Raw genomic sequence first — 20,900 nt, forward strand, 5'->3', positions numbered from 1 at the left:
AATATAATCTTGAAATTCCTTCCGTGGGCTTCTTAATGAGAAAGAATGTATTCCTTAACAACGACACCAAAGACGACAACCGCAATGGCGACGAATGGAGCCAACTAATTATTTTGTACGGCCAACGTCTGATGGCAGCTATTACTTCCTTAATTGGTCAATACCGGAGGTAATTAAGGGAAAAAAGAATTTTATTTGGAAGCGAATTGATGTTTGCCTATTCTGCCTCGGAGATATTGGATCTATAGAGCCGACGCTTAGTGTTTCGGGGGGCGGGTAAGGGGGGGGGATTGTTGTTTGCTTGATGTGCATACATTATGCTGGTGTTGAAGTTTATCAAGGTTTCATAAAAGTGTTAATTTGTTGCCTACACAGATTTTTGTCTAATGGTCGGCCTTAGTAGTTATAATGAAGAAGCTTAATAGTGTCATGTAGAAATCGGAAAAACTTGGACAATTTAATATTCTCGTGAGACGGAGAACTTAAAGATTGGAATTTCCATATCTATGCTGATAATCACTATATATCTAGCCTGCGTAGGTCTTTACTAGTCATGAGCATATCTGCTGGCAAGATCTGGTCGACGAGGTGAATGGGGATCCGTGGGGACTCGGTTACAAACTGGTAACCCGAAAAATCGGGGCTCTGCGGAAACCCTGTTCACTTAAGGCCGAGCAGATGGACCGCATTGTGGGGGCACTCTTCCCTGCCCACCCCGTATGGGATGGTGACGTCGGCGCGGAGAGCGCAGAGGACTGTCCACTTTTCTCTATAAAAGAGTTGGAACAGGCAGTCCTCTCTATGAAAAACAAGAAGGCGCCAGGAGCCGATGGTATTCCAGCAAAGGTATACAAACTGGTATTCCAACACCGGCCAGACCTACTGCTCGGCGCATTCAACGCTTGCCTGAAGGAGGGCATTTTCCCTGCTCGTTGGAAAGTTGCGAGGCTTGCGCTGATCCCTAAAGGGAAAGGCGACCCCGAATTGTCGTCTTCATACCGCCCACTATGTATGCTTGACACTGCTGGGAAAGTGCTCGAAAAGCTCATCAGAAGTAGACTCGCTGAAGCGATACGCGCTGCCGGAGATTTATCTCCCCGGCAGTTTGGTTTTAGGGCAGGGAGATCGACAATTGATGCAAGTCGTGGACGCCGTTCGACGAGCAGAGGCACATAGCCGCCGAACTCGACAGGTGGTGCTCCTCGTAACGCTAAACGTCAGAAACGCCCTCAATTCCGTAAAATGGAAAGACATTCTAGGCACACTAGACAATACCTTCAACGTGCCGAACTATCTCTTACGGATTTTGAGGGACTATCTGAGGAACCGCTCCCTGCTCTATGAAGCACTAGAGGGTCAAAGGTGGATGGAGGTCACGTCGGGGGTAGCACAGCGATACATCCTAGGGCCGGACCTCTGGAACGCTACCTATGACAGTCTGCTTAAACTCGACATGCCAGAGGAGTCGCGCCTGGTCCGCTACGCAGATGATGTCGCAGCGCTTGTTGCTGGACGCACTGTCGAACAGGCGCAAAGCAGACTCGGCATATTGATGCGACGGGTCAGCGGATGGATGACTACTCATGGTTTCAACCTTGCACTGGAAAAAACCGAAGTAGTCATCCTGACTAAGAAGAGAATTCGGACCCTGCGTCCCATATCGTTCGGCGAGTCGATCATCGAGTCAAAGTCAGCGGTAAAGTACCTCGGGTTGACTCTTGACTCAAAGATGAGCTTTTCTGAGCAAATCCAAGCAGCAGCGAACAAAGCTGCGGCTGGAGTTTCGGCGTTAAGTAGGCTAATGGCAAACATTGGAGGTCCTACGTCTTAAAAAGGAGGTATGTCGTAAACGCCTCGCACAAGTACAGAGACGGGGAGCTTTACGGGTGGCGTCTGCGTACCGCACTGTCTCTGAACCGGCCGTGATGGTGATCGCGGGAGTTATCCCCGTTGCCCTGCTTGTTAGGGAGCGTCAGGCCATATACAAGCGCAAGGGAAATAGCCAAGAGAGGTGGTTGCTCGCGAAGAACGAAAACACACTCTAGACGAGTGGCAGCACTAGAGGCAGATGGAATGTGCGGCTCATCGGCAACTTAGGTGCGTGGCTGAATCGGAAGCATGGTGAGACTGAATATTTCTTTACCCAATTTTTAAGTGGGCATGGAGGTTTTCAGTCTTACCTGCACAAGATTAGAAAGGCGCGTTCTCCGGATTATGTGTTTTGCAATGGAGTTGTGAACGACGCCCACCACACTTTTTTTTCTTGTGGAAGGTGGGATGGGGTTCGTCAGCAGCTCTATTTGAACACAGGGGATCTCTCTCCAGACAACATTGTCGAAGAGATGCTGAGGACTGCTGACAGGTGGAACCGTGTTGGCCATTACGTTCGGGCCCTTCTCGTTGCCGGAAGGCAGAGGGTTCCTTGAACTGACAGTTCCCTTCCTCCTCTCCCCTCCCGTTGGTGAAAGGAATTCCCTGATTTGAAGGCTCCGCAAGGAGGGAGAGTTCGGGGACTAGCCCGAAGTGATGTGACAAACGGTTCCAGGCTAGCTCTCTGACGATGTGGAGGTGTTTAGTTGGTAGTCCGACGACGTACCGAATCGGGAGTCCAACACTGTCTGCGTAAATGCATTCACCTACCCTACCCCAAAAAAAACAAAAATACCCTATAGTGCCCCTGTTCCGAAAAAAAAACCAGTGAAAATCACCAGTCCTGAGCAGGTGGATTCGGTCACGGACCGCGTACAACTGTAGTCGATCAACCTAGCTAGAGCCGAAGAGGAAAGGCTCATCAGGAAAAGCGCGGCAGTGATGAAGCGTATGCGGTCGGCAACGTTCCTCCAGACGAACGTCATCAAAAATCTGCTATGATTAGAACGCAAACAACTTATCAAAACCCTTTCCTTTGTACTGCTCCGGTATCTTGGATCAGTTTATAAGGGTTAATATTACTTCCAATGGTTTAGGGGTCACTGCCTCGATATATGTTTCTTAAAGCTATTTATAGATATGTTACAATTGACCTATAGTTCGATTGACCGCTGCAATTCGATTGACATTCCAATATTATTTCCGAGTTGCCACAATCTCGGCAAATGCCAGATTTAACCTAGTAATACCACTGAGTACCAAGCATTCAGGCTGGAACGATCCTACCTACTTAAAAGATACAGGAGCGCTGCCGGTGGAAGATCAATTAGCGAATCCATCGAGAAATCTCCGCAACATCGAGCACGTGAGCAGCAAAGCATATTTCTGCATGGTTTGAACCAGGCTGTGTGGGGCCGTGAGGGATTTAGGTGCAATACATGTAGCTTACAATATTATCATCATCATCATCAACGGCGTAATAACCGGTATCCGGTCTAAGCCTGCCTTAACAAGGAACTCCAGACATCCCGGTTTTACGCCGAGGTCCAACAATCCGATATCCCTAAAAGCTGTCTGGCGTCCTGACCCACGCCATCGCTCCACCTTAGGCAGGGTCTGCCTCGTCTTCTTTTTCTACCATAGATATTGCCCTTATAGACTTTCCGGGTGGGACCATCTTCATCCATACGGATTAAGTGACCCGCCCACCGTAACCTATTGAGCCGGATTTTATCCGCAACCGGACGGTCATGGTATCGCTCATAGATTTCGTCATTGTGTAGACTACGAAATCGTCCACCCTCATGTAGGGGGCCAAAAATTCTTTGGAGGATTCTTCTCTCGAACGCGGCCAAGAATTCGCAATTTTTCTTGCTAAGAACCGAAGTCTCCGAGGAATACATGAGGACTGGCAAGATCATTGTCTTGTACAGTAAGAGCTTTGACCCTATGGTGAAACGTTTCGAGCGGAACAGTTTTTGTAAGCTGAAATAGGCTCTGTTGGCTGACAACAACCGTGCGCGGATTTCATCATCGTAGCTGTTATCGGTTGTGATTTTCGACCCTACATAGGAGAAATTGTCAACGGTCTCAAAGTTGTATTCTCCTATCCTTATTCTTGTTCGTGTTTGTGTTTGACCAGTGCGGTTTGATGTTGTTGGTTGATTCGCCTTCGGTGCTGACGTTGCCACCATATATTTTGTCTTGCCTTCATTGATGTGCAGCCCAAGATCTTGCGCCGATATCCGCCTGCTCGATCTGGATGAAGGCAGTTTGTACGTCTCGGGTGGTTCTTCCCATGATGTCAATATCGTCAGCACAGGCCAGTAGTTGGGTGGACTTAAAGAGGATCGTACCTCTTGCATTTACCTCAGCATCACGGATCACAATATTATGGTAACTATAACCACCGTCTCCAAACGCCAAATTTCTTTGATTTCCCGAGCCAGTGGTTCGTATTTCACCTTCTTCTCCACGTATTTCCGTTCGATGTTGCTATTATGGGGGATAGCAACATCAATAATATAAGCGGAGCGGTCCATCTTGTCAACTAACAGCAAGTCAGGCTTGTTGTATGGAATATGGCGATCAGCTAGAACCTGCCGATTCCAATACGTGCTGTAAGCAGAAGTATCAAGTCTTCTCTTCATCGTCCAGAAGTTCGTCGATTTTATGAATGATTTCCTTGCTCTTGACAATATTGTTCAATATTGAATAGCATATCGCAATGTGCCGTCGTCACCAATCTCCCCGCATGCTCGCACATATTTTGCGTCTGATCCAATAAGGCTAACACATCCTGTCGGTTCTTCATTCCTAGGATCGGTTCTTCATTAATAGGAAAATCGACCTATATTTTCAAGGTTCGCCGAATCATTCTAGCTTAACCTAGCCTTTCTACGTTATACCCAGTGTGAAGCCTCCATATCTCGTATCCATATGTGGAAATGTTCTTCGGGCATACCACCCTGAATACAAGGAAAATCGTATCGTCTAATGCAGGAATGCACGCGCCCACGTACATGGTGCGATTCGTGTTCTCTTAGGTCGTTCCATCACCACTGCGCACTGCGTTTTGACCTTGTAAGTCGCCAGGTAACCTCATCTTTTGCGGGAATTGCTGACTAATTCCAGATGTAGGGCCTTTGTCACCATGTACACGAACACGCAGACGTATCCTTTCAACGTAGTCGTGGAGCGCCCCTTAGACATCCTTGTCTTGAATAGGCCTGCATAATCTACCACAAAATGCAGGAACGGTCGACTTGGGGTAATCCTTACTGCAGGAAGGTCATCCATTAGCTGCTGGCCATGACCTTTCGTATATCGTACACAAGCAATACAGCGATGAAGGTCGTTTCGCATTACTCGCTGGTTGGCAAGGATCCAATATCGCATTCGTAAGGGATTCCGGACCGTCTGGATGCTTCTGTCTCCAGCTTTCCCCTGCCAACCACGGTGAAGGATCTGCGACACTTCTTTGGCACGTTAAATTTTTATCATCGTATATTGCCTAAGGGAGCTCATAACCAAGCGATCCTGAACGCGTACTTGCCTGGGTCCAAAAACCTTCTGACCTTCTATAACTTTATTAATAATAACTAGATTTTCATCAAACTTTGTGTGTGAATTGTGAACTATGTTATTACTCATAACTGTCCCAAATTTTGTACTTCTAGGATGAACTTAACTCTCCTTAAGTTCGGGTAAATTTCCAAATTATGTTAATATACTATTATTAACTTTATTCAAGCAGATATCGGAATGGGATATCTTTTGAGACCTAGGTTTCGTAAGGATGAACCAGTGTGAATTTTTTCAGATGTTTCGGTTGAATAGGTACTGAGCCCCCCCCCCACCTATGTTTCACCCAGTATTAAAAATATGATCAGTTTCAAAAAGCACTAGTTGATCCCTTTCATTTGATACCCTACACGACCTGTGAAAAAAATGTAAACCTCCCTCTCACATACATTGGTGCGTGTGACAGACATTGAATCGATTTTAATGTGTAAAACAAAACCTTAAAAAGGAGGAGTAAAAGTGTATCAAACAGTGTTAGGCACATGGTTTCATTGGCTGTTCATTCAAAAAGCATTGACTATTTTGAGTGATTGTCCCGATCACCCTGACAAAAAGAACTTAGGAAGTAAAAATGGTTTTATTTTTTTTCTTTTTTATTACACAAATCAAAAAATATCCCCGAAATCCTGCGGAAAATTCAAAACTAATAAAAAGTGTGCTCATTTTATTGTTCGGCGCATAATACTCACAGCCTTCATCCGGCAAAATAAGCTAAATATCGTCGAATCAGTAAACTTCTCAAAATCTCAAATTAAATTTTCCCTTTGATGTCTTCTTCAAGCTCCACCCTCCCCTCCTCTCCCGCCTCTTTCCTGACAATTTTGTATTAGAGTTTTCTTTGGAATAATACGACAACTTTTTAGTGGTTTTCAAAGCTTCTTGAGGTTAGTGAAAATCCGAAGAAATGAGTGCGAATAAAATCCGAAACTTGTTCTCAAGTTCCAAAGAGATTCCTTCAGGAAATTGCAGTTCCAATTAAATCCTTGGCGTTTGGCTATGTATACAGACACAACCCTCACAATTAACATATTTGGCCCAAAGGTTCATCCAGGGTAAGAATGCTACAATAATAACTTTTGTTTGCTGATGGGTGGAAAGTTTCCCGCCTATTGAAATGGCTATCGTCAAGGTAAGCAACTTTATAAGCAACCAATAAAGATAAAGGACTTTCTGAAAACGCATTTGAAAAGGATAGTGAATCTGTGCTTCCTCATCGCGCTAAATATATGTAGAAACCCTTGGAAATCAAGGTGAAATTATGTATACACCCTTCCATTATCTTAGATAGGAAAGCTCACACACCACACCAGGCATATTTGATAAAATCACACATTTTATCCAATTAGTTCACTTTTCGAATAGAACCCATTTATCACTAAAATTAAGCGAAAGATATAAATATCCTTTCCAGCAAAGATGGAAAATAATTGAGTGCTATTTATGTGGGATGCTTTTCCGAGAGCGCTCAAATGCGTCAATCCTCATATGGCCAGATCTGTTATCAGGTTAATTTCTGGATAACATTTATAGCTGAATGATAAGAGCCATTCAAATAAATTGCGTTGCAAAGAAACCACAAAACTTTAATCGATCTATTATCCTAGACTACATCATATGCATATCTATGTTATGTACGTGTAATGATGTCTACCAAATCCCATTCGAAACGTCACATCCCCTAATGGTCTTTGTACGCCTACTACCCTGGAGCTGGTTTGAAATTTCTTATCGAAAGCAGTTGAAGCAATTTGTAGCTCTTTTTCAGGACTCATATGTGCCCCACATGAACATTCCATCATTCAATCAAAGCGATATCGCGATTCGATCTGGCGGAAACCGCATTGACCGCAACAAGGTAATCTGAATACATTTCTCTCGAATCTACTTACCTGATTTAGCACAGGTTTACCGTTGTCTTGTGAGTATTTTCGAATTTGATTTATCACAGTTGAGTTACTGCCAACGAACGTGTTGGCCGTATGCACGCCAAAAATGAATGGGCCACCGCCGTTTTGTGAACTGTCCCGACCATTGGCCTCGTAGGCGTGATCGTAAGCCGGCGAAAAGGGATCATAGTGGTTAGTCTTCGGCTGATGCAGATTGTGATGATCTTTATTAGTCACTCGATTGCCGGCTTTCCAGTTCAGGTGGTCATCGAAATGTTTGGTATATCCCGCCTCCAAATTGGCATGCACACGTCCGCCCTGGTAGCCTCCATTGAGATCTGGCTGCATCTGATCCGTGGTATCACAGACCCGCCGATAGCCTGCAGGCACAGCCATGTTGGAAGAACTATAAATATTTGAATTGTTGTCATCTGAGAAGGTGAAATCATTCGAATTGACGACGGTGGGCGAGGGTGGACTACCATACGGATACCCAATATGTGTGTTGAGGGTCTTAAATTGCTGCGACATGATACTAAAATCATTGAAGCCATGCATTTTCCCGTCCCCGAGCAATGACTTCTTCTTCAATAAAATTTGTGGCTTCCGGTCCACCAGGAGTGGACGCGTCGATCGATTGAATGGGTGATCCCGCGATGACATTGTGGCGACAGTGGACATGTGGGATGTGAAAAATGATGGAATTTTCACGGTCATTTATTCTGGGTCGTTCACTTGGCCGATGGAATGGTGATCGATCTGCAAAAAAAGTGGAAATTATAGTTGTTAATAGTAGTTTAGATGATATACGTATGTAGGTTAGCATTCAATAGACAAATAATAAAGGAAAATTTGCTTTTTTCTGGGCACAAGGCAATCATTAATAATGATTGTGTTTGGGTTCTTGGTTTAGCATTTAAATCACATTACAGCGTCCATTCCGCACCTCGCAATCCATAAATCCTTCATGCATACGATCACATCAGTTCAGAACAATACAATGAGAAGCGGGTCCGATTTTGCATTCAAAAAACATATACAAGGCTTTTATTAAATTTCTACAACCAATCCATCAACCTCACCTGATAATCCCCAAAGTGATGACCCTGAGTTCAAAAGCAGAATTGCTAGCAAGGTAAGCCGTAGGAACAACCAGAATGCCGAAAATAAGCAATACTCCTGCAGACACGTGCCCGACTGCAACCGCTTTATTACTCGCAGCGACACAATCTCGGCCACCATCAGAGAGCGTGTTCGACTTGAAGTCATCGGGGAGACTGGTGACCGAGAGTCGATAGGGGCAGAGGTGGCGGCATCAACAACACCACGCCGCACTGCAGGTAACTGTTTCAGTACTCGCCGAAGCACTCTTCTCCACCGTCCAGCTGAGGTTTCCGCTGAGGTTCGGGACGAATTCCAAAGAGCATGTATAGAATTCTCGGATATGGATCCTTTGCATAGACCAGGTATTCCCAGGCTCTATGCATCTCCAGCAACTCTGGAAATTCTATCTCAAATCAATGATGAGATTGCATCTCGACTGTGTGCTGATATGTCGCTGCTGCAACTACAATCACTTGTGTATTGTGGTGCAGTTGCGGCTATCAGATTGCACGGTCAGAAGATTCGCTTTCGCGTTATTGGTTTGGGTGACAAAAGAGATCCACCATGGAAAATTCGTCTGGAACGTCGGCGGGACTCACTGAGGCAGGACATTGCTAGATTGATTCAGATCAGCACTGGCAGTGCCAGCCGACGGGTGAGAAATAAAGTGCAGAGGGTTTACCGGAACTATGCCATCCCCTGTGAGACACTCGTTGTTGAAATTCTAGACACACTAAAACAGAAACTTTCTGTCATATGCAGTCGGTTACGATGGTATAGCGAAAGTTATTCCAGACGTGTCCAGAATGCAACATACGCGAGGAACCAGCAGAGCTTTTTCAGATCTCTCAACGAATCCCAACAGAGCGCCCAGACAATACAGTTCTAGGTGACGGAAGCGAAAGAGTATTAGGGTGGCCTTTGGGGGTTACCTGCCCAACATGCTGAGCATGCTGAGTGGATCACCGCCCAAGGCACCCGCCATGCCAATACACCTGGCATGAATTTTGCGGATGTTACCGAAGAGGAAGTTCGACGAGCCATAAACAGCTCGAAGAACTGGAGGGGTCCAGGTCTGGATCGGCTGCAGAATTTCTGATATAAGAAATTTACCAGCGTACACAGTCGGTTGGCACGCAGTATAAATGAGGTCATGAGTCGGCCGGAGGAATTTCTACCTTTCCTCACTGCGGGGATTACCTACCTTATCCCTAAGAAGGACATGGTGCAGGACCCCGCAGACACAAGACCGATCACTTGCTTACCAACCCTCTACAAATTCATCACGTCCATTATTAGTGGAAGGATCAATGCGCACCTCGAGACCAACAACATTCTGTCAGAGGAGCAGAAGGGCTGCCGAGTTGGGTCAAGGGGTTGCAGAGAGCAACTCATTATCGACTCGGTAGTTGTAGGACAAGCAACTAGAGGCCAAAGAAACCTCTTCAGTTGCTATATCGATTATGCCAAGGCTTTTGATAGCGTTCCGCATACCTGGCTAATCGACATCCTACATCTGTATCGCATTGATCCGAAACTAATAAAGTTTTTGGCGACAGTCATGGAAGGGTGGCATACCACCTTATCGGTGCGTACATCTGAGGGTGCTAATACCTCAGAGCCCATCCGTATACGGAGGAGCATCTTCCAGGGGGATTCGTTGAGTCCCCTTTGGTTTTGTATGGCACTGAACCCCCTTTCATGGCTACTGAATGATGCTAGAGGGCATGGTTTTGTAATAAAGTATGGCCTACGTGCTAAGTGCGAACTGACACACTTGATGTACCTAGATGACATCAAGCTGTATGCTGGTACTGACAACCATCTTAGAAGTCTGTTACGAATAATAGACATGTTCAGGCGTGATATCCGGATGGAGTTTGGATTAGACAAATGTCGAATCCAACCCATCCGCAAAGGTCATCACGAGCCGCATGCCGGACATAGCATTGGTGACCTCCACATCGAAGCTATGACCGAGACAGACTTCTACAAATACCTAGGAATTCTGCATGGAACCCATGCTCGAGTTGGTGATCTGAAGGAAGCTCTGCTGTCCAAATTCCTGCGACGTGTAAAGCTGGTGCTGAAATCGCATCTCTCGGGGAAGAATAAAATAAGCGCGTTGAATGTATTCACCATCCCTTCACTGGCTTATGCATTCGGAATATTGCCGTGGACGGAGACCGATCTGGAAAACGTCCAGCGGCGGATACGGACAACTATGTCCAAATTCCGAATACATCACCCAAAGTCTGCCGTGGAGCGGATGAACCTGCCTCGTGACATCGGAGGTAGGGGCGTGGTTGACGTGGCGGCACAACATCATCACCAAGTCCACTCGCTGCGCGCTTATTTTTACAGCAAAGAGCAGGCGAGTCCCTTGCATGCGGCTGTCTGTAAGGCAGACTGACTCCACTTAACTTGAAGGATCGATCTTTCAATCCTCTGAGTGGGGTGAAGTCGGACCAAAAGCGGATCGATGAATGGAAGTCGAAGGCAATGCACAGTAAACACGTGAATTGTCTTTGGCAGCCATTTGTCGATTTGCATCTGTCCAACAGATGGCTGTGTGCTGGGGAGCTCTTTGCTGAGACGGAGGGGTTCATGTGTGCCATTCAGGATGGCGTGGTCGCCACCCGAGCTTATAAAAACCTCATCATGAAAGAACGGGTGGAGAACGACCAGTGCAGAATGTGTGGTTCGGCGTTAGAGACGTTGGACCATCTCATTTCTGGCTGTACTGTTATGGCACCGGTGCAATACATCATCAGGCATAATGCTGTATGTAAAGTTATCCATCAAAACCTTGCTTACAAGCATGGGCTGATCACGGGGACATGTCCGGTTTACCGATATGAGCCGCAAGCAGTACTTGATAGTTCTGCTTACAGCATGTATTGGGACCGGTAAGTTCTGACTGATCGCCATACCGCACACAACAAGCCTGACGTACTGTTAGTTGACAAGACAGGTCGCTCCGCGTATATTATTGATGTTTCTATCCCCCATAATAGCAACATTGAACGGAAATACGTGGAGAAGAAGGTGAACTAAGAGCCATTGGCTAGGGAAATCAAAGAAATTTGGCGTCTCGAGCGGGTGGTTGTAGTTCCCATAATATTGTCAGCTACAGGTATTGTACCAAAATCCCTGAAGGCTTCCCTTGATGTCCTGGGACTTTCGCACAGTCTGGTTCAAACCATGCAGAAGTACACCATTCTGCATACGTGCTCGATGTTGCGGGGAGTACTCGACGGATTCTCCCACTGACCTACCACCGGCCACCACCACCAGTGCCCGTTTAGTTTTTAAGTAGGTAGGATCGTCCGCGCCTAAATGCTTGGCACTTAGTGCTAGTATTAGGTAAAATCCGGCGTCTGCCGAGATTGTGATGACTCGGAAAGTAATATCAATATTTTGGGACCACTTGCTGCAAAAACTACGAGAGTGGCGTCTTCGATGGTATAGTCACCTAATTCGCGCTAACGAGAATTCACTTGCCAAGACTGGTCTAAACATCAAAGTCGATGGTAAACAATCAAAAGACCGGTCGAAACAACAGTGGCTTAATACGCTAGATGAGGATCCAAAAACCTTACGATTGCATCCAGCTTCGACATTTGATACAACCAAGAAACCGATTACGACGTACCGACCCCACTTGTGAAGGGGACAAAGGCTGGAGAAAAAAAAGATATATGCTTAGGAGTACGAAAGATGAAAATGAAGTGGACAAAATAAAAAGCCGAATTCCAACTCACAAACAGAGTTTTTTCCTCACAAAGCTTCTTTAGCATGAACTTTCGAAAAACTTGTCAACACCTTCAAGGAGAAGACGACCAATAGCGAATCAGATACAACCATAAAATGCATCAAATATTCCAAAATAATCCACACCAAGCTCAACCTATGGATGGCAATCAAATGCCTAAGAGGGCATTCAAAGAGAGAACAACAACACCACCCGGATTTCGAAATCGCAGGATGCGATTGATGGATCGAGAGGATTCGAGGAAGGACATACTGAAGGCCAAGGCCCGACAGGGGCTGTAGAGCCTTAATGACGATGAACAGTGGCAAGCAAACCATTGTTATGTGCATGAATTGAATGGTGGGGTTTTCGCAAGGCACGTTACATTTCTCGTAGTTTCCCACGCCAACGGAGCTCCAGCTCCTGTTAGAAATCGTTTTTTATAGCCAAAAGTTTGGCAATGTGGTCAGTCCCTACCTAGAAAACTGAGGTCCGAGGATAGAGGACGGATGACATAGGGCAGAGGATACAAACCAAGGACAGAGGATGAAGGATAAAGAACAGAAGGTGGAGGACAGAGGGCACAGGACAGAGAACAGACGACAGAGGGCAGAGAGCAGAGGGCAGAGGACAAAGACAAAAAACAGAAGACAGAAGACAGAAGACAGAAGACAGAAGACAGAAGACAGAAGACAGTGGACAAAAGGCAGAAGTGGAAGTTAGGATAAACAACAAGTGTATCCCGACAATATGACTGCGCGTAAACTTCTCGATCGGATGCTCCGAGTTCGAATCCTGATGTTTGCTTTTGTATTGAAGCCAGTGCTCGGGTTGCAAAAATCCAAACACGTAATAAAAGAATCAATAATATAGAATGGACCGTTTAAAGCTATCTAATTACTTAACATTCATATAATATTGTACTTAGGCCGTTTTCGTTCACATAATTTATCTAATACAAATAATGAACAACATGAATCACAACCAAAAGTTTAAATTAAATTCAAATAAAATAAAATTACAATCTTAATCTGATTTAAGTTTGCAAATAAAATAATGATAAATTGTTATTCACTTGGTAAAGATAGCACACGAATAGATAAGATCATCGTTCCCACATACTTTCATTTGTACATATACCTATTGCCGTGAAAATGAAAAATTGTGGAGACACTAACCAGCAAAGATTAGATTACGCCTATTTCAATGACTTTGATTCATGAACACTGAGCAAAAGTAAATTCATTATAAAATCAAGTTTTGATGACAAGCCTTTCCCTTTATTTACAATTCCCGACAATAATATGCATACGTCTAGATTTGATACCTTTTAAGGTTTTGTTTGTAAAACAGAACCTTATTAAAATCGGTTCAATGTCTGGCTGTCTGTCGGTTTGTCTTTTTTTTTTTTTGAGGAGTTGAAAATCTTCAAAAGACACTGGCCTGGACACGCCAGCGTGTGGGATTCTTACCCACTAAAACCACCTCCGACTCCCCCCAAGCCCCGTGGAACCACCGTACGGTATTACATCACGGGGCGGAGTCAGCTCATTTTAGGTTGATCCCTTTTCGTCTCTACGCGGCGTACGTAACCGCGCTTTTCTAGTCTCCTCTGCCTTTCGCAGTTTGCTCTGGATAGATACGACCATGCAGTTGATCGCATCCCAGTCTTCCTGACGTGCTTACATTCTTCGCACCAGATTCTCTGATACGAGCACCTCTCCTAGAGTGTCCTCTAGAAGAATACATGCTCTGGGTCCTCTGGGACTCCATTGCAGTTTGGACAATCGGGTGAAGTATCTAGTTTAAACCTGAACAGGTACTGGCGATATCCTCCATGTCCCGTGAGAAACTGAGTAAGATTATGATTAATCTCACCGTGTCGTCTCCCCAACCACTCGTTGATGATAGGGATGAGCCTGTGTGTCCACCCAACGCTCTTGCCATCTATTTAGTGATCTCTCCCTTTCGGCGTTCTTCGTCTGCGATAAGGGAGAGATAGACTTCGCATAATATATATTCGTCATCTCATCTGCCAGGATATCAATGGGCATCATTCCAGAAATGACGAATGCTGCATCATCTGAGACAGTCCTGAATGCCGAGCACACCCTTAGGGCTGTTCTTCTGTAGACTGAACTCAGTTTGTTAGCGCTAAATGTAACCTGCAGTGCCTTTCCCCAAACAGGATCTGCGTAGAGCAGGATCGAACTCACTACCCTAGCTATAAGCAACCTGGAAGCATGCCGTGTCCCTCCCACGTTAGGCATCATTCTTGCCAGGGACACACTCGCAGTGGATGCTTTGTCATAAACATACTGCACCTGTTGCTTATAGCTCAGCTTCCCGTCGATCATCACCCCCAAGTATTTGAGTGATAATGATTGAAATTTCTTTTACGGCGCTTGGTGATGAGAACCGCTTCCGTTTTTTTCTCCGCAAGTGTCAGACCAGAACTCTCTAGCCAACACTTAACAGTACTGATAGCTTCGCATGAGTATAACTCAGCATCTTCGAGATGTTTTGCGACCACAACCAGTTCTATATCATCGGCGTAGCCCACCACCGTGACCTCCTCCGGAAGGGGAAGATTAAGAACATCGTTGTACATGGTGTTCCAAAGCAGTGGGCCCAGTACAGAGCCCTGTGGGACACCCGCGGAGACAACGTACTCCTGGGGTCCGTCATCGGTGTCATACCAAAGCCTCCGTTCTTGTAAATAGCTGCTGACAATAGCTGCAAGATAAGCGGGGATACCAATCTTCGCCAGAGATTCCCGTATTAGGTTCCAATTGGCCGAATTGAATCCATTTCTCACATCCAGGGTCACTACTATGCAATATTTGTTAGTACTACCCTTTCCGTGGATTGCATCTTCGGCCAAGCCAGTAACCATTTTGATGGCATCAATGGTTGATCTGGCTTTACGAAACCCATACTGTCGATCTGAGAGACCTCCCTGGCTCTCAACAACCGGGAGTGATCTATTATAGATTACCCGCTCTAGCATTTTGCCCACAGTGTCCAAAAGACAAATTGGTCTGTAGGAGGTTGGCTCACCAGGAGGTTTGCCAGCCTTAGGTAGTAGCACAAACTTCTGTCGTTTCCATGATACAGGAAATATCCCCTCGGACAACCTTGCTTCGAACAACTCAGCGAACATATCCCGTCTGGATTTCATGGCAAGCTTAAGCTATTCGAAACGCCATCCAGACCCGGAGCTTTGTTATCTCCTATCCTAGCGCAGATCTCCAGCAGCTCGTCACTGGTGACTTGCGGTATTGCGTGTCGTTCTGAGGTCGCTGGAAGCTGTCTATGTCCTCCTCTTGCTGAGAGAATAACCCCTGGATAATTTTTAGCAAGAGTGAAGAGCACGTGATCTGCGGAGATGATCGGACTCTGAATCGCCCCATCACGATTCTATAGGCGCTCCCCCACGGGTTTACGTCCGCTTCTGAACAGAGCTCCTTAAAGCATTCCCTCTTGCTTCGTTGGATGGCAGGCTTGAGGGTTTTGCGAGCTTCCTTATAGGCGCGCTCTTTTTGCCCTTAGTCGATTCTGCCTACCGCTCTTTGAGCCGCTCTTCTGGCTCGGTGACAGGCTGATCGAAGGCTGGCCAGTTCAGCATTCCACCAGCAGTTTGGTTTTCTACTGGGGAATGAGCACCTCCTCGGCATGGACGCACCACACGCTTTGGCGATGCATTGGGCCATATGGGCAGCTCTTTCCGTAGACGCACCTGCTTTATTAGATTGGTCTAACCACACCTCCATGAAGGTCTGTTTATCCAGAGTTTTAGCGAACCAGCCTGACATCTTTCTCGGTTTCGGGCATGATGGACTTATGCCCGGTGACTCCACGCATAGCCCAAAGAAGATTGCCTGATGATCAGTGTGGGTGTAGTACTTGCTGACGCACCAAGACATACCACGTGCCAGTGCAGAGCTGACAAAAGTTAGGTCTACGATTGAGGTAGACCCCCTTTCTGAAAGGTCGTTGGCCAAAATTAATAGAAGAATATCCAACTGTGCGAAAGCGTCTGTCAGACTGCGACCCCTGGTATTTATCTCTCTGCTACCCCACTCATGGGCCCAAGCATTGAAGTCACAAGCAACCACCCTTGGACTACGACCTCTTGGGTCGAGAACAAGACTCTCAAGTATTTCCTCGATTTCGGGCAGTGTCAGGCTTGGTGGCACATAACAGCTGTACACATATACCCCGTTTATTTTCGCCCACACAAAGCCGCTGTATGTCTAATTCCCAGTACATTGTATGGCTTGTCGACCGCATGCCCATATCGCTGCCCCACCAATCGAATCTATAACCCACACGCCACCGTGACGATTTCTATAGGGTTCGCTAATGATGGCAATTTCCACCTCGAATTCGTAGATGGTCTGCTTGAGTAAATCTTGAGCGACCCTCCAATGATTGAGGTTTATTTGAATAAACCTCATTTTTTCATTGAAGTCAGCGCCTTCCTAAATTCCGGGCATTTAACACTTCCGGCAATATGCCGGTAATCCCGTCCCTCACTTCCTTCGCACAATAAGCATTTGGGGTCCCTATTGCACGCTTTGGCAATATGGCCTTTCTCCCCACACCTTCTGCATCGATCGGACCGATCAATGCCGCTGGTGCATGCCTTCGCGAAATGGCCAAACTCGAGGCACTTGAAGCACCTCTTTAGAGAAATCTGCTCTCTCAGACGGCAAACAATCCATCCGATTCGAACCTTCCCGGCCGCCAATAATTTCTGCGCGGTGTCCACTGGCAATCGCAATGTGGCCGTTTGAGTATTGCCACAGGCTTTCCGCAAACTAACAATGGACTCTTCGGCAAGTTCCTCCAACTTGAACTGGATGTCACTTCATCGAGATCCTTGCTTTGTATATAGACCTCATGTTTTTGAGTCCGTACTGTGACATTCTCCCCAAGTGAGTTCTTAACCTGAGTTCCGAAGCCATCAGTTTTCCCCAAGCTGGTTTTTTTCAGCTCAAACATGAGGTCACCCTTTTGGGTCCTTCGAATCCTGCTGACATTTCCGCCAAGATCTTTTAGGTCGGGGTCAGCTTTGACCTTTTTCAGTATCTCCGCGTAAGACAAACTTCCATTGCTGGAGATTACAATTGCTTCTGGGCGAATTCGCACTTTCGCCCTTTTCTTCGCCTTTTTCTTAACTGTCTTGGTCCATCCACCTTTCTCATTCCCCTTGGAGTTTGTCGAATCAATAGCTGGAGCTCGCACTTGGGAGACCTGCTTCTCTTCGGTGCCTTTGGTTCCGTTTTTCAGAACTATTTGTATGGCTTTTTTCCTCTTAGGCGCCTGCTGACTTCGCAGACGATCCACATCTCCTTCCCGCACTCTCTTGTTTGGTGGCAGGTTGATGGCAATACGATTAGGTGTCTGTCTGTCTGTCTGTCTAACAGGGGGAACTGTAGACCCTCAGATATGCAGTGAGTGATATCCTTCTACGTTGAGATTTAGGTGGGATCCCCATACGTGTAAAAGGGGAGTGTAAAAATTTTTTTCACCGAATATAGTCATGTGGGGTATCAAATAAAAGGTCTCGATTAGTACTTTTCGAAGCCGGTCTTAGTTTTGAGATTTGTTAGCAAGGCGGGGAGTGGGAGGGGTGGAAAATGATGATTTCTTTAACGGACCCATTCTCAGAAACTACTAAACCGAAAAATCTGAAAAAAATCATGAAGCTGCCTCCGTATGGTGCCCAGGCCTCAAAATACTCTCCATATCGATATCCGTTCATAGTAAAATCGAGCTCAAATCTAATAGTTTCCAGTATATGCAAGTCCCTTACATCATCATGAAATAACATTTTTTCCCATTAATTTCTTTTTTCATCTCCATTATCGCATAACAATCTTCTCTGTAAAAGCAACAAATTATCTACAACCACAAAAGTTACGGCGCTCTTTGATTCACTTTGCACCGCAACTTGAATAAATTCTCATCCCATAAATAACGGATGTATCTCTCTATACAATATGAAGAGAAGAAATCAACAAGCCAAGTTAATTTGGAAAAGATAAAATAACGAAAAGGCAGTAAAGTACAAGATTTTCCACTATCTCAAAATTTATTCCCATCGTATCCGCTCCCCTCTGGTAGATGAAAGGAGGGAAATGCATGTAGAAGAAGTTCATGGGGTCAAATCGGAGATTATCGATGTAATCCTCATTAATAATAATCTCATCCAACAGCGAAGTTACACTGCAAGTGTTGCACCGAGAGATTTGAAGATGCTGCGACCATAAAGACTTGACCAGCGACTACGTTAACGGCCCAAGTGGACACTCATTTCTTTTTGCTAAGATGCGAGTTTCCAGATACAATGTACGTGAATGTTGACAATACGTATCTGAATCACAGGGGGTTCTAATTTCGAAATAGCCATTTCTCAAAACCCCCGTTCACCTGTCCCTCATTGCCTTAGATTAGTTGAACCATCAGATGAATTTTGGATAATTTATTGTGGAGCTTTGAACACCTGAGTGGCTCATTCTATGCTTAGATTCGAGATAACCGAAAAAGATACATTAAATCTTTTTGATTTCTTTATTTCTGGACGTTAGGAAGAAAAATCCAAGAAACGCGACACGATTAAAGGAGAAAGTCCGACAGATGCAATGAGGGGATAGTAGGCAAGTTCGTCAAGATAGACGAATTCACTTTGTCAGATAGAAGATGAAACGCGCCGCGTCAGAAAAAAAAAGAAACTTTTATTTATGCTCTGTAAATTAACCAACTCGCGAAAGCACGAAATTAGGAGCAAAACTAAAAGCCAAGCTGACGAAAAACAGGCTCTTGGAAATGAAAAATCCTTGAATTAACTCCAAAGATATGAAAGATTTTCCAGCAATAAATTTGATTCAGTCTCCTCTAATTTGTTGAGATTGTTTCGCTGTGATGGCGTCACCAAAATCCGCAGCCTTATACCTAACAACAAAGATGGATTTCATATAACTCAGATAAAAGCTCAATAATCTGCATCCACTATTCGAAAATGGAATTTCCATATATGCATAAACGAAATATTTCAGGCTATGAAAGTAAAATTTGGGTCATTGTACAGATGCAACTAATTAAATGAACTGGATTAAGGTTTATTCTTCTTTAAAAATTCATTTAATTTGAAACAATTAATCCAATTTTGAATGCTTCAATGCCGTATGAATATCGCTTTGAGGCTGCTTTGCCAGTTACTATTTTATGTTACGTATTTACGCATTTCATTAAGAGTCATAAATATACATTTAATCCTATTTATACCCGAAAAAAAAACAAATTAATTGATTTCTCTCTCCACGGTATTGACTGTAGTATTGCAATTTTTCCGCACCTTTTCGCCTACCGTATTTCGGGGTAGAATTAAGGGTTTGTATCAAAAGGAAAAATTCCACGGTGTGGAACTCTCGAGCACGGAAAGGAAATTATTTAGAAGCACAAAATTTTCTAACAGGGATTTTTAGGCGTGAAATACTTAAAAGACGAAAGCTTTCATAAGTCTGTGTTCGCTAGAGCAGGTTCAGCAGAAGTCACTATGCACCAGCATATGTACTAAATGAGACTCCGAAGGATTAAGATACTCTCGACCTGTTGGATGATTCGACTTGCAATGAACGTAAAGGCTACACCAAAACAAGAACAAGTGGCGACAGTAGACCCTTCAGGTCCATCAACACCTAAGTCCAGCTCCACTGAAGTTTACCGTTGACAAATGTTTGCATACCTCTGTGCTAACCAGGCTGAGGCATGTAGAGAGGTCCTTCTGAACATTTCAGTTTCTCTCACACCTTGTTCAAACGAATGCATCATGCATTAGAAATTCATAAAATTGGGAAATCCGCGACAGGCTACGCGAAAAATTGCATTTTCACGTTTAGCCACACCTCTTCAAATGAGATGACATTTTTCATATCATCATGAGCTGGAGAGAGCCGCCCCCACTTACTTGAGGAGGACGATCATTCGGCAAGAGACTCATCTGAAGTGGTTCTTGCCGCGAAGCCTCGCCGGAGGTTATCTTGTGTCACTGGAACCGATATGATCTTCTGAGAGCATATACTCTGGAAATTCTTCCTGGAGGCTGTGCTCTTGGCCGGATTACTTGCGGGTGTCCCCCTTGTTGGGGTTTCATGGTGGCTGTGATTATGCCCAAGGGTAGAGTTGCCCTGTACAACTCGGGCGATAGAGAAACTGTGCCATGACGAAGCTCTGATTGTGATCTCCAAATCAATCCGTGTCCGGAGAGAAGCGTGGAACTATGCCTATACGGCAGGTATTCACGCTAGACCCCCAGGACCTTCATATCATCATGGTAAACATAAAATTTCCCACGCTAACCCCGGAACAAGAGAGAATGACTAGACAGGGAAAAATCCCCTCTCTAACCGCGTAAAAGAACTGTGGCAGTCATCCTTCTTAAAAATTCAAGGTGTCTCAAAGTAGGGCTATTTTCATGTTATAATGGGAGGGTTTAATTTTAAATCTCATCCCTGTAGGATAGGTGAATCCATTCACGCACAGAGTGTTGGACTCTCGAAATATTATGCCGTCGGACTACCAACTAAACACCTCTCCATTGTAAATTGCTAGCCTAGAACCGTTTGTCACATTACTTCGGGCTAGCCCCCGAACTCTTGCTGCATAGCCTTCAAATCAGGGAATTCCTTTCACCA

General features: G+C 45.1%; 1 protein-coding gene across 1 annotated transcript in view; it reads right to left on the minus strand.

Annotated features, from left to right (window-relative positions):
• The window catches only part of LOC119657852, a 181,611-nt gene that overhangs the window by 85,361 nt on the left and 75,350 nt on the right, over positions 1 to 20,900 (minus strand). The window contains exon 2 of the mRNA XM_038064975.1: positions 7,344 to 8,099. Coding sequence (XP_037920903.1) covers positions 7,344 to 8,057 — 714 coding nt within the window. The 5' untranslated portion in view covers positions 8,058 to 8,099. The remainder of the gene's footprint in view (positions 1 to 7,343; positions 8,100 to 20,900) is intronic.

This window comes from Hermetia illucens, chromosome 5 (assembly GCF_905115235.1).
Source record: "Hermetia illucens chromosome 5, iHerIll2.2.curated.20191125, whole genome shotgun sequence".
In the NCBI taxonomy this organism is placed as follows: domain Eukaryota; kingdom Metazoa; phylum Arthropoda; class Insecta; order Diptera; family Stratiomyidae; genus Hermetia; species Hermetia illucens.